General features: G+C 35.2%; 1 protein-coding gene and 1 pseudogene across 1 annotated transcript; one reads left to right on the top strand and one right to left on the bottom strand.

Moving 5' to 3' along the window:
- The first annotated feature begins 419 nt into the window (after positions 1-419).
- Positions 420-13,588, top strand: LOC141848391 (gamma-interferon-responsive lysosomal thiol protein-like). Its single transcript, XM_074736415.1, has 6 exons — positions 420-714; positions 961-1,026; positions 1,940-2,080; positions 8,806-8,898; positions 13,089-13,284; positions 13,372-13,588. Exons 1-5 carry the CDS (start codon positions 454-456, stop codon positions 13,269-13,271), a joined length of 744 nt encoding a protein of 247 aa, XP_074592516.1. The 5' UTR covers positions 420-453; the 3' UTR covers positions 13,272-13,284; positions 13,372-13,588.
- Positions 5,596-7,817, bottom strand: LOC141811424 (uncharacterized; annotated as a pseudogene).
- Positions 13,589-13,847: the final 259 nt, after the last annotated feature.

Here is a 13,847-nt window from a genome sequence, read left to right as displayed (position 1 = left end):
ATAGCCATTTAAATTTTTTTAAAAATTAACTTAGTAAATTTTAAATAGTTAATTTATTTACTAAAGAAGTTTGACTAACTGGAATAATTAAAATTATGAAAATAAAAAGAATAATATACTTTTAGTCACAATTAGTGAAGTTATTTACCAAATAGCTTGATAAACTATAAATAAATATTCTATATTTTTAATTAAAAAATCATGAACCTGTAAAATTAAACATGCATTTTTTTTTCTGAAATTATTTTCGTCCATCAATTTCATAAATGAGAGTCCATCGCTTTTTCCAAACCATTTAAAATCTTGAAAAAATAAATAAAGAAAAACATTTCCTTTGAGGTTTTTTTTATAATTTTTTTAAAATTAGAAAATAATTTGATTTAATTAATTTACGATGACCATCCATTGATCTCGATCTCGATCCCAATCTCCCCTTCCGCTCCTGCTCCCTTCATGGCTTCCTCTCGCTTGCTTCTCCTTTCCCTCTTCGTCCTCTCCATCTCGTGTCGCACCACCTCCGGCGCCGTCGCCTCCTCGGATTCAGCTCCCAAAGTCTCGGTGGCCCTCTACTACGAGACCCTGTGCCCTTACAGCGCCAACTTCATAGTCAACTACCTAGCCAAGATCTTTGACAATGGCCTCATCTCTATCGTCGACATCGAACTCGTTCCCTACGGGAACGCCAGGATCCGAAACGGCACTATCTCCTGCCAGGTCCTCTATTTCCGTCCTCCGATCAACTCCTTATATCGAACAGCTTTGTATTCTTTTCTAGTTCCTTGCACTCTAGGATTTCTGTTTCAGTAATTGAACCTAGTGAAAATGGTTTGTGTGATGACAGGTAATCAGGTTTTTGAAAGCTTGTTTTAGGGCTTGATTTTGTGCTTGTGAATTTGATGTGCACTAATGATACCCTGTTAGAAAAAGAAGGCTCTTGCTTACTGTTGTATTTCCTTGCAGCACGGTCCCTATGAGTGCTTACTGAACACTGTTGAAGCATGCGCCATTGCTACCTGGCCTGATTTGGTAATTTTAACCCTGCTGTTCCTTTTTCCTAAGATGTTTATGATTTTGACTAGTTTGGATTGTCAGAATGGACCTGAGTAAACTGTTGCCGTAATTGGGATTAACCTTTAACTCTTATTTGCACAGTGCTATCATAAGATCATTTATATGATGTAACATATGTGTTGCTCCCGCTCCCGGATCAGCACATCAAATGGATGGAAACTTTATGTCCTATATAAATCATGATACACTAGCTAGTGTACCTGTCAGGCGAAATTTCATCTCATAGTACAATTTACTCTTGCGAATTATAACTGGTGGAAAAAACTGATGCATATATGACTCTGCCATCTGCTTACTGTTTTGGTGCTCATGGATGCAAAAGTAAAATGCCAAGCAAAGCATGATGAGGCCATATGGAGACCTTTCAGAAAAAAAATGCAGTCTTGCTACATGCTATGTCTAGTAGAAAACATGGTTCTCATGTGTGATCATGAGTTTCTCCATATTATGTTTTGCCTTCTTTCTACCTTGTAACAACATATTTTGGAGGTTCCATATTTAATCAATCCGTTGATCTCATAATGAGATGTGCCATTTTTTACTTTTGGCTTGTATTGCCTTCAGTAGCTTTGATTGCTCTAATTAATTTCGTCAAAATAAAAAATTAGATTAGTTAAAGGTAGTCAGCATGCATCTTGCTCTCCTAAGTTCGTAGTGTGAAAAGTAACAAATTCAACATTCTTTAGATTTACAGTTTTACACTTGATAGAAAAAATTAAGGAAGTCTGATTTTGATAATATAGTTTTATTCTAAATGCAGACAACCTTTGGTAATCATCATTTTAAAAAAGTGTAGCACAGACCATTTTCTCTGTTATTTTTTTTTTTTATATTTCCTTGCAGCTAATAATTTCATTTCCTGATACAGAATGAACATTTCACTTTTATCTATTGTGTTGAGGACCTGGTTTTGAAGCACAAATACCTTGAGTGGGGGTCCTGTTTTTCCAAAACTGGGCTTGATTCGCTTGCAGTCTTGGAGTGCTATGACAATGAATATGGGAAAAAGGTGAGCATACAACTATTTGTTAGGCAAAACAAACGTTTCTATATGAGTAAATAGTCATTTGAATAACTTTGCAATGATGTATTTATTCATTTATGGAACATCCAAATAAATTAGTTGAGTCGATTACAAATATAACTTCTGAAAGTACCAATCTTTTAATATTGTGAAGGTCTTATAGATTTAATAAGATGACACTGGTAACATGTATTTCTCATAATCTGATGTATTTCCTTTTTCTTTTTTACTTTGTCCAATGAAAAATTGAAATTAAAAAATAGAAATGTATCCTAATATATTATTTTAGGGGTAGGAATATTATTTAGCTAATTTTCTTTGTATTTTGTGGGTGTGCCTTGTGACATATTTTAAGGTTGCTCCATATCATTAGTTCTAGTATCACGAACTACCTTTTTGATATGGGTAAAATTTCTTTTTTCTGGTAGAGGATGTGTGCATTGGGATCAACCTTTTACTAACATTTAAAACAAGTTGAGTAAAATTTTGAATAAAATTTCTTACAGTAATTTTGTGGATGTTGCTAAGGATGGTAATGAGGTGCTTCAGAGGGGTGAAACATCTCATCCTTGTGATAGCTAGAAGTAGAATTTTGAATGGTGGGTTGTGATAGAGGCTTTTCTTTTCCGATTCTACGTTTGCCCTTGGTCAATTCATTTGATTTATTCCATATAATTTAGCATAGTTAGTCTATATGGTTTGCCTAATTTGTTTACCTCCTTTTTCTCGCTAATCGATTGGGTTTGCACGACCTATTTAATTTATCTTGTTGGTTGGACCCTCCTAGCCTACTTGGTTTTGACCAACAAAGTTCTCTCAATTTGCCTATTCTAGTTAGTTAGTTGAGCTCGCTCAATTAGTCCAACTTGTCAAGTTAGTTTGTTTCATTTGGTCTATTGATATAGGACTTGGAATGATCTTATATATGAAATCTCATCATCCATCCATGACGAATTGGTAGAATATTCCTGCCAACAAACAACAATTTGAACCTTGGTGCCGAGTGATATTGAGTTTCAGCGATTTACAAAATGATATATTTTGACCATTTTGCCTGACAAAGTACAAGATTTCAAATCATGGATGGATTGGTTCAACAGGCGTGCAAGCGTTTTGTAAGATTTTTTGTGACAAGAGGTGGGCTTGCAATTTTGCAATAGAGAGAAGCTCAAATACCACTTGATGTAGCCCCCTAGGCTATGGTGCAACGGCAGGGCGCTTACACAGTCTCCCGGACATCTAAGGTTTGAGTTCCAGCTGCGATGCACTGTAGGATGAATTTTCTCCAGTGGGAGGTTGAGCCTAAGAAAGCTAGGTTGTTGGGCCTTCTGCTGCGAACATTTTTGAATTTACCCTTGGTGACCGGTGAGAAACTTCTGTGGGGCAAGACTGGTTATCCTTGGGATTAGTGGGTTCTAAGAGTTGAATACCTGGTGCTAGTTAAAAAAAAAAAAAATAATAAAAAAGAAGGATGTCACATACAAAAAAACATAATCTCACAAAGCAAAATAAAAATTATATTAAATTAAAGAAGTTATCACATGGGGATCACTCAAAGACCAAGTTTGACAAGGCCTAGTTATAACAAATATTTTTTAAAAATTAAAACAACCTTTAAAAGTTTAAAATTTAAATCATTTAAATTTATCTATTGCATTCCTTAACGTGCCAATTTGACCTATCTAGTTAGTCTGGTCCACTTTGCACCCCCTAATTGACTACATAAGATTCCATTTAAGAGTTGCTATTTTATTTAGCAATACTTTGTCATTATTGTAAAAAGGTGATAGCCCTCACCCCAGGCATCCCTACGCACCCCAAGACCTTATGAAAGGGAGGTAAATCATGGTACTGAGCGGCCTTCTAGATGAGAGGAACTAATTCCCCAAGGGTATGCACCTGTGGGGATTCGAACCTTGCTCCATTGTTGCAAATCTACCACCCGAGTACTAACTCGGCTACGCCCGTGGGGGCTACAAGACTTTGTCATTGTCAATAGAATAAGTGGGGAGGCAAACTTTGTTGTCTTCTTCCATTGTACATGATAAATTTATCCAGTTCCAACTCTAACAAGGGCTAGAACAAATGTCAAAGGGTTATCAAGGTCAAGGTGGCAGAGAAAACTAATAGACGTATTAGTAAGTTGAAGGCGAGAGTATTGAACCTAAGCCTGCGATCAATTTTGCAATAGTGTGTAAACAAGTTGATGCAAACCTCCTATCTTTCATCTTCTTGGTCTCTATCCTTGATCAAATATTAAATATATGTATCAACATGATGGCTAATCTTTAGGTCCTTGCACATGATCCTTGCTTCATTTCTTCCATTGTCTTGCCATTGCCATTGATGTTTTTTTTTTTCCACTAAAACGACATCTAGGGTTACTCAAGTAATGTCTATCATTGGCTTCCAACTTTCATTACTGTAACTCAGAAAATGTTCTATAATATTCTAATAATGATTGTCGAACTTAGACAATCTCCATTGGGATCAGCAAGAGCCAATTTATTTTGGACTGTATCTTGGTCATGTACCTAATGTTGCTAAAGAAGTCACAATGATCTTGCTAAAAATTAATTGGAACCTATGATTTTTTTTGATGATTTATCATCTATCTCACTTCAACTAAACATTTCTCATATCAAGGAGGAGAAAACTGGGGCTGGATAAATGAGTCAATGATTTGATCCCAATCAACAAATTCACTTTATTGACAATGTAAATAATTAATTATTTACTCGATTAATATTTATAATTATATCATTTTTATTATCATATTATCTATCAAATATATTTAATTATTACTGTGAATATTTAATTCTTTTTACTATAAATAATGATAGAAATCATAGAATATTGACTTGATTGATACTATATTATTATTGTTAATAGAATACTATTAGATTATTCAAAATGACATCTAAATTTTTTAAGGATGATTTCAAACTCACCAATCCAATGTTTGGTGTTGATATCAATATTGATTTTGGCAAAAGTCTTTTGAACTAGTGATTTCATATCTAAAGGTGAATTGTGTCTAGCACCGCAATCAAATGTCTATTTAACGATCTTATTTGTGAGGGAAGGGTTGTTTATTTGGTTTATAATTGAACGAGGAGTGTATGTGTACTAAATCAAGTTGGAATTATTGTTCATTCTATTATGGGTGGCAATGTCAGTGTCAATATAGAAAAATTAGAAAACCTAAGTAGCTATTATATTAGATCAGCAAGATCAGTGATATCAAAATTAGTAAAAAGATTTAAAAATTCAAAAACTTAATTTAAAAAAAAACAAAATAATTATTAATAATTATATTAGTTACTATTTAACACTTTAATTTTTTTTTAATAATTAAAATTATAATTAAATTATTTGTTAATTAATTATATTGCTAATTCTATTAAGTTTAATTAACTATAAACTAACTAATACATGATTATATAATTTATACTTTAATTTAAAACTATTAGTAATTAGTAATTAATAATCTCAATTAATTAATAATACCTTGAGGTTGGGGAAGGAAGGCATAGGCACAAAGTCACATACACATGAAAACAGAAATCTGAAAGTTCAGTTCTACCTCCGTGATCATCATCTTGAGTTGCATGTGTGTAATCTTGCTCACATGTCCAAGGCTCCGGTGCTGGAGTAGAGGGAACATAAATTTCACCACCACCAGATGCATCACCATTGTTATCACTTCCATGAGTACTTGCACTGCTATCGACATCACTATCAACATTTCGAATTTCTCGTCGGACTATAGTGTTGGAAGGTGATGATGTTTCATCACAGTCATCATGTTCTTGCTCATCAATTGCTTCTAGTGGATTTTTGCCTAATTCTCAATTGACTCCTTTCCTTAAAAGTAGGAGTTTTAACTTTTCTTTTCTCTTTAGTAAAAGTTGCAGGAGTTTTATCCCTTGGGATGTTTGAGAACGTCTGGGTCGAGATCTAGAAAATCGAAAATCTTGATCATCATCGTCTTCTTCCTCATCGATATCTCCTTTAGTTTGCATATTTTCAATCTGTTGAGTAAGAAATTTAGATGGTCGTGGTGGGTCTCCTGCTTCATCAAGTAATGGATTCTCAGCTTCAACAACGCTCCATTAATCCATCATTGGATCATTCTCAGTTTGGACAAATCCAATATCAAATGGGTATACATCACCAGACTTTTGTTCTTCCTTCTCTTCTGTTATGACTCTTAGTTGAAGACGCATATTATAATGAACATAGACCATCTTCTCCAAACGACGATAAGAAAGACGATTTTGAACTTTCGTATGAATGAGAGAGAAAGTTGTCAACAACCACTTGAAGATGTTGTCTGTGAAAGAATCCGTACTGCAATCTTTTTCAAATTTGGAGTTGATCCTCCAAATTGTAACCACCACTCAGCTGTAAGATAAATAAGAACAAAATTAAAATAATATTTATATTTGTTGACAATAATTACTAATGATTTTACTATATTTACCTGCATCCATTTTATATCTGCATGACACTGCAAAATCATTGCTAAAAGAACCATATGCCTCTCGAAATAATCGACTTTCATTAATCGCCTCAGTAGCTAATTGTCTATTTGGTTGTAGTCTTGATATTACATTTCTGAGGGCCGCTAATAGATCTTCATTTGTGCCAAGATTATATCGGTATTGATATGCCGGATTGAGATAATAACCTAAAATAATTAAACATATATAACTATTAATAATAAATATTAAAAATTCTTTTATCATTAAAAAATACGTACCTGCCAAATGAATATATTTTCCCATTTGATTGTCCTATCTTGCAGTGATTATATCAATATAAGGTTGATACTTGGTTGGTGATTGTAGACGCCTCTTAATTTCCTCTTTTGCTTCATAAATTAGACAGTAAACATTGCTCATTTGTGGCTTCTTGTCCATATCAACTTTGCGCAGAACAACGTACAAGGGCTCTACTGCTATAAGAATATCTGCAATATAGTCTCAAAATCTAACCGATATAATAATTTTTTGCACTTCTTTACCTTCGATCGTGTTACAATATTGAGAGGCTTCCCAATCCTCAGAAGTGAACATGGCTTTCAATCCACTTTTTTTCTGAAACAATGATTTTAACAAGAGAAAGTGAGTGGCAAACCTAGTCGCTCCTGGTCGCAAAATCTCCCCATCAATAAATTTTCTCATTAATCCATGAATCCAATGATGATTATAAAAAATTTTATTAACAATTGATATTTTTTCACTATCTTCTTCACTATATCGAGTTTACCGATATCTGTCATCATCAAATCAATATAGTGTGCTGCACATGGTGTCCAAAATAATGTTTGATGCTTTTGCTCCAACAACTCTTCAGCCCTCTTAAAGTTGACACCATTATCTGTAATCACTTGCACTATATGTTCTGCACCTATATCTTGAACTACATTATCCATCAAACGATATATGTAAGGTGCATCATGATAATATGTAGTTGCATCAATAGATTTATGAAATATGACCTTTCTATTGCAGTATAGAAAGTTGATGATGCTCATCCGTGTAGGTCCTGTCCAACCATCATACATCAACGTAATCCCATATAAACTCCATTGCTTCTTACATGATAGGATCGAAGTCTTAATCTCCTCCACTTGTTCATCTAAATACGGACCAGCAATTTCATATGCAGTCGGAGGTTGAATACCCGGATCGGATTTCTGGATGTTGGACATCATACTACGGTAATATGTGTTGTTTGCTGCATTAGGAGGAATTTGATTAAAATGAAAAAATTTAGCAATACTTTTACCGATTGATTTCTTCTTCTCTTTTGTATATGCATCATCAATCCGAGTTTGTTTGCTAGCTTGGTCTGAGAATGCTAGTGGATCAATATCAGCAATATCAACTGCTCGTCTTCGTCCCATAGAAGGAAAAAAACGATCAATACCACCTTGTGTTGAAGTAATACGAGCACTTGCACTCCTTCCCAATGTTGCTGCAGTAGTTGAGCCAGATCCCTACTAGCACCAGCTGAGCCACTTCCACTAGCGCCTACTATAATACCACCATGTCTCATGTGTTGCTCATATTCATATTCAGTTCGAGAGGCATGGAGAGCAAGCATCTATAGCAATCAAATATTAACAAAAATATTTTATAATTAATATATACTTATATTTAAAAAGAAAAAAAATACCGAAACCATATTGGCTACGGTACTAAAACCGTATTGTTCTGGTCCAGTACTAAAATTTTAGCACGGCTCGAAATTTTAAACATTGCTCTTATTAAATGATATGAAAAGTAACAGTGACAGTAGTATGGGATAACTATATGTGGGAGCAGAATGATTGCAAATTTATTGTAATTACAGTATCTGGTTATGGCAGTATGCTACCGGTATTTTTTAGCTACAATTGCATTGTGGTACTTTGGCATGACATAGTGGTACTGGTGTGGGGAGAAGAGCTCTAACAGCTAATTGAAGTGGAGGAAATAATGTTCAATCAGTAATAGGGTGCCGTGGTGCACTTTATATAGTCGCACGATGTGTGAGACATGAGAAAAAATAGCTCATTAGTTGTTTTATTAAATTATCAAATATTTTAAAATTCATTGTTGTTTATATAAAGTACCTGGTTTATTCATGTATACTGCTTGGATTTTTTTTTTTTATCTGCTCAAGTTTATGGATTGGTGCATCTATTATTTTTTTAACAGCTTGAGTTAGAGTATGCTGCAAAAACAGATGCTTTAGAACCCCCTCACACCTACGTTCCTTGGGTGGTAGTGAATGGGCAACCACTATATGAGGTTAGTTCTGCAATGCTTTAAGAACTTGACATTTTCTGAATTTGAGGAAAGATACCCTTGTTACTTAGATTGCATCACTTTATTCAAGTAGAAGAGAAATGATTTTAAAGCTGCAATTTGCATGAACCTTTTTTGTGTTATTTGTCTAACTTAAATATTGGTGTTGCATGTGAATATTTGGTTCTTAACTCCAGTAACCGTATTCGAGTTGGACCTCAATATAATTTTACATGGTCCATTATTTCAAAGTTCCAGAAGATACATGTTTTCTTAAGAATTTCATTGGAATTGTGGAGTAAAAGGCATCATCTTAATATTCAGTTTTTCTTGATGTAGAAAAGAAAAGCTGTTGTATAATTCTCCCCTCCATCTACCTCCCATAGACTCATCTATTTCAAGAAAATATATACCAACATAGAGATTGTAACTCCATCTCCTTGAAAAATTCCCAGTCCTCTTTTTCATTCTCCAATGTTTCAGTTTGTTGACAGCTCCAACTGCTGGGATCTATTGTGTTTCTTCTTGCGATCAACATAACTACCCCGTTTATTGGATAACTTCCAGGCTTCTCATGCAAATGTGTCTTCTGATGGTCACAGGATTTCAGTGATTCTTCTCTGCTAGCTTGGCCTATAAAACAATCAGCCTAGGCCGGATTTAAGTCACCTGCATCAGACCTGCCAGTATTTAAAACCTTCGGATGATTACTACTCCATCAAAGAGAAACAAGAAGGCTCTTTGTCTTTCTGCCCATCCTAGTAATCTACTGCTTGATAATAGGCCATTTTGTGTCGTAACACTGACATGAAGAATCCACCTCAAAAATTTTCAACTGAATTTATGCCTCTTGGGGTTTAGGACCTACTCACGCCATCTACACCCTCTGTACTTGAAAAAGTACCATCTCTTGATCAATTGCACAACCAAAAGTTAGCAAATCGTTGGAGCAAGTTCCATGGTCTTTGACTTGGTTGAACTTCTTCCTCTAGCACACTGTTAACTAACTTTAGTCAGAATTTGGGATGGCTGATAAAGAATTTCTTGTTTTGGTTCATACAATTGAAGGATGCCGTAACTTTTCCTTTACATCCGAATTCTTATGTACATATTTCACTTTCTTAAATAAAACCATCACAGGTTGCACCTATATATATATATATATAAATTTTGATTAATATTTCATGTTTAGTTATAAAAAAATCATCTATTTATTGTTCAACCAGCTTGGCGGTTCTCATTATAATGTTTTATATTGCAAAAGTTTCTTCATTTCATACTTTAAAAATACTATAAACAAATTTCACAAAGCGTACCCTACTTTTGAGTTTTCCAATCTGCACTTTCAAATTGCCAAACAATGCAACTTCTCTTAGTGCATATCCAAAATGCCCTTAATTTAATTAATGAGACCCCTCCCTTTTTTAATTACTTTGATTGTCAAAACATGCTCTTTTTGGAAAGACATCCATACCATTAAATTCATAAGAGCAAGATATATTCCTAGTTTAATTTAATTTATTTTTAATTTGAAATCGAGCCATTAAGGAGGATGAGCCAAAGCTCTTGAATGGCCCAAGTAATGTCATTTTGGTGGAGAGTCTCATGTGGAATACATAGTTTGAAATCTCGTATCATGTTGAGTGAAATGGTCAAATGTATCGTTTCAATAAATTATCAAAATTCAATACCACTCGGTATAGACAATGTCTCGTTCCTATGTTTCATCTATTTCCTCCTTTAACATCCATCTCATCACTAGAACATGTATCAGAATGTCAGCACAATACTGAAATAGTATCACTCTAGTCAAAGATCAAAATTTTGACACAACTTGAGATTTTGAATCTTGATTTGGGTCATTAAGAAGTTTTTGGGCAGAAGTCATTGATGGCTTATTTCTAGTTAAGAAAAAAAAATCTAGATGCACTTCTTACACTCATAAATCATCTCATATATTTTTTTCTCTAAAACCACCTGTTGATTATTCGAATATTTAAACAACAAAGAGAGTTAGTTTTGCTTGTAAATTGAACGAAACTAAGTACAAGGCATGAAGTTGGAAATTTCAAGAGTGCCTTTGGAAATTTGTCAATCGTATATATAATAATGCAAACGAACAAGTTATCACCCTTGGCTAATTATTATTTAGTCAACACAATAATGTAGAATTTCATCTACTACCTACACTATTTGAGATTCTTATAAGTCTTTACTTCAGTTAGATCCATTGCCATGGCAATTGTGAAATCCGAATGATCCACAAGCCCAACAACCTATTCCATCTGGTGGACCATTGATTGAATTACTACTATTGGATCATGAAGCTGCACCTTTTGAATCCTCCCTCCATGTTTAATGTCTTTTTAGAAGTACATTTTCTTGTTTAATGTCATAAGGTACATTATACTATTTAGATCTCTTGATACATCCTAGTCAATTGCATGTCGAGACTTAATGAGCAGAATCAATTTGTTCCTGTCCAAAACTGAGAAAGGTGCACTAGGTAGTCTTGGGGCACTAGGTAGGAGCATGTGGAGTGCCATTGATCACCCTGCCTCAATGCTTCTCCTTATTTGAATTTGTACACACGGAGCCCATCTAACAATCTTTGGATATTCCACAAAGCTTCTGGGATAATTTCCCCAGATAAGATACTATCTGAGATACTAATTATTGGCTGTTTAACCTTCATCACTCGGATCTATTGATTTTTTTTCCCTCTCTCCTTAAAAATGTTTAATCAACTTTGTTGCATTGGTGCCTTTTATCATCTATCACAAAGAAACATTGGACCTCCTATTAAGCCTCATCTCCGACCTTTAATTCTAGTTGATTAATCCTCTATTTCTCAACCATGCCTATAATTATGTCCAGTATGAAATCACTTGGATGCATTGATCTTGCCAATTTCTTAATAAGACTCTCTTGATACCCTTAATTTTGCTTAATAAGGCTCTCTTGATACCTCTAAATTTTGCTTAATAAAGCTCTACCTAGTCAAACCCAAGGCACCTTTAGTAGCTAAGCTGAGGAGACTTCACCTAGCAAGAAGACACAAAAAGCACATGATCCGACTGAGATTGGGTAGCTGGTAGACTTCGGGAAGTGGTCGTTCGTCAGGTCGACAGGCAGGCGAGCCAGCCGCTTATCAGGTCAACTTCTGGTCAGGTCGATAGGCAGGCGAGCCGATCGCTTATGGGGTCAACTTCTGGTTAGGTCGGGTGCCTATTGGGTTAGCACTCACTGGATCATGTCAGGTCGGTTGTCGTAAGGAAAGAACTCTCGGGAGGTCACGATGAAGGACGCAAGAGGATGAAAAGCAAGGAAGACTTACACTCACAATGAAAGGGTTAGAAGGGAGCCGAGGGGAGACCTCAGCGAAACCCCTCCAACACTCAAGTTAGATTTCCCACAAAATAGACGGGGGAGTTGAAATGTAGAACAACCAACCAAAAGTATACCTCATTCTTGCTAGAGAGAGATATTTGTAGTAGGAGAAAGAGGTGGGCGGGAAGCTTACCTCGCACTCTCCGAGGCACTTTCTGACTTGTCATGCTTTATCCTTCCCACTCTCCCACTTCCTACGCTATCGGGCACATGGGTCAATGCCTCGGAGTATAATCGATCCGTGCCCGACCTTACAGACCCGACGATGCAGGCTGAACTAATGGCCCAAGAGCCCAACGACTCTTTCTTTAATTTTCTTGGCGAGCCGTGCTAGAGAGCGATCCCTTATCAGATCAGTGGATATCAGCCACGTGGATCCCGGGCTTTCCTCCTACATCAGCGCACCTAATAATAGCATAATTTCATCCCTTATCTTCTTATAACTTTTATTGGGCCTTCCATATGCATACATTTGGCAGCCAGTTAGTATTCTGCTGCCATGTTCCTTCACAAGACAAATGTAGAGAAAAAGAAAAAAAAAGAATGTTTAACTTTGGGCTTGTGCTTTTTGCATGATCTAATCGGCGATCAAGATAATTAAAAATTTCAGTACTCTATGCAAGAAACTGGCATCAACAAGAATCCTCATGCCATTCAGCAATATTGATCTTACATTCTTACATTCAGAAAATATTGCATAAGTTATTGTGGTGATCTCATCCTTACAAAAAAGGCCCTTTTATCACATGATTTCAATGCACTTGTACTTTCAATTCGTGTACAATCTGCATTTTCTACCACAGGAATATGAAGATGTTGAAGCTTACATCTGCCAAGCTTATACCGGTGAAACTCCAAAGGCCTGCGCCGAAACATCCCTCATCACCAATCAACAGAACGCAAGAACTGAGGCCCACGTCTCCTTTGTCGATGACATTTCATCCACGGTCCTAAACAATGAAAGGATGATAAGAATGGCAGCCTAGGTTTGCTTAATAGGTAAATACTCAACACCTTTTTCCTCCATCTGAAACAAATATCTTATCTTTTGAACGTGAAAAGCTTTACATTTTATTTTGTTACTAGGTGATAAACGATAGTGTTGCTGCACACTTTGGCCTCCAACATGATAAACTTCTGTGCTGTTATAATTGATTCGCTTGTGTATCCTATTTGCCCCTGGTATTCCAATCCATTATTGTTATTATTAACAGTATGTGCCATGAATTTCGTTTTATGGAAACAGTAGCTAGATAATAGATAACATAAAAAAAGATTATATATATGGTTAGTCATTACTTCAGATGTTGCAGTGATATTTTGATGTGGCTTGAAAGTTGAAATTATTTTTAATCTTATATGTATCTTTTTTCTTCTAACTCTAATAAACTCAATAATTATTTCTTGTCAATTTATTACAAAGTTTTCCAGACTAAAAAAAGTACTAAAAACATCAAATGGATGAGCTCTATGCGTGTTAGTCTCATCATAATCTCATGCTTCATCTTGGTTGAAATCTTACCTTACAAGTCTAGCCTCGTTTCTAATTACAGTACAGTTTC

The sequence above is a fragment of the Curcuma longa genome, chromosome 17, assembly GCF_044706935.1.
Source record: "Curcuma longa cultivar G26 ecotype Majalengka, Jawa Barat chromosome 17, ITB_CL_G26_1.1, whole genome shotgun sequence".
In the NCBI taxonomy this organism is placed as follows: Eukaryota; Viridiplantae; Streptophyta; class Magnoliopsida; order Zingiberales; family Zingiberaceae; genus Curcuma; species Curcuma longa.
Note: the sequence above shows the minus strand (reverse complement) of the source record. Positions and strands in the feature narration are given on the sequence as shown.

Excerpts from the sequence above, each read along its gene's own strand:
- LOC141848391 (XM_074736415.1), top strand. The coding sequence starts at position 454 with ATGGCTTCCTCTCGCTTGCTTCTCCTTTCCCTCTTCGTCCTCTCCATC. Across the intron at positions 1,027-1,939 it reads TTGCTACCTGGCCTGATTTG|AATGAACATTTCACTTTTAT; the intron begins GTAATTTTAACC and ends TTCCTGATACAG. Across the intron at positions 2,081-8,805 it reads ACAATGAATATGGGAAAAAG|CTTGAGTTAGAGTATGCTGC; the intron begins GTGAGCATACAA and ends TTTTTTTAACAG.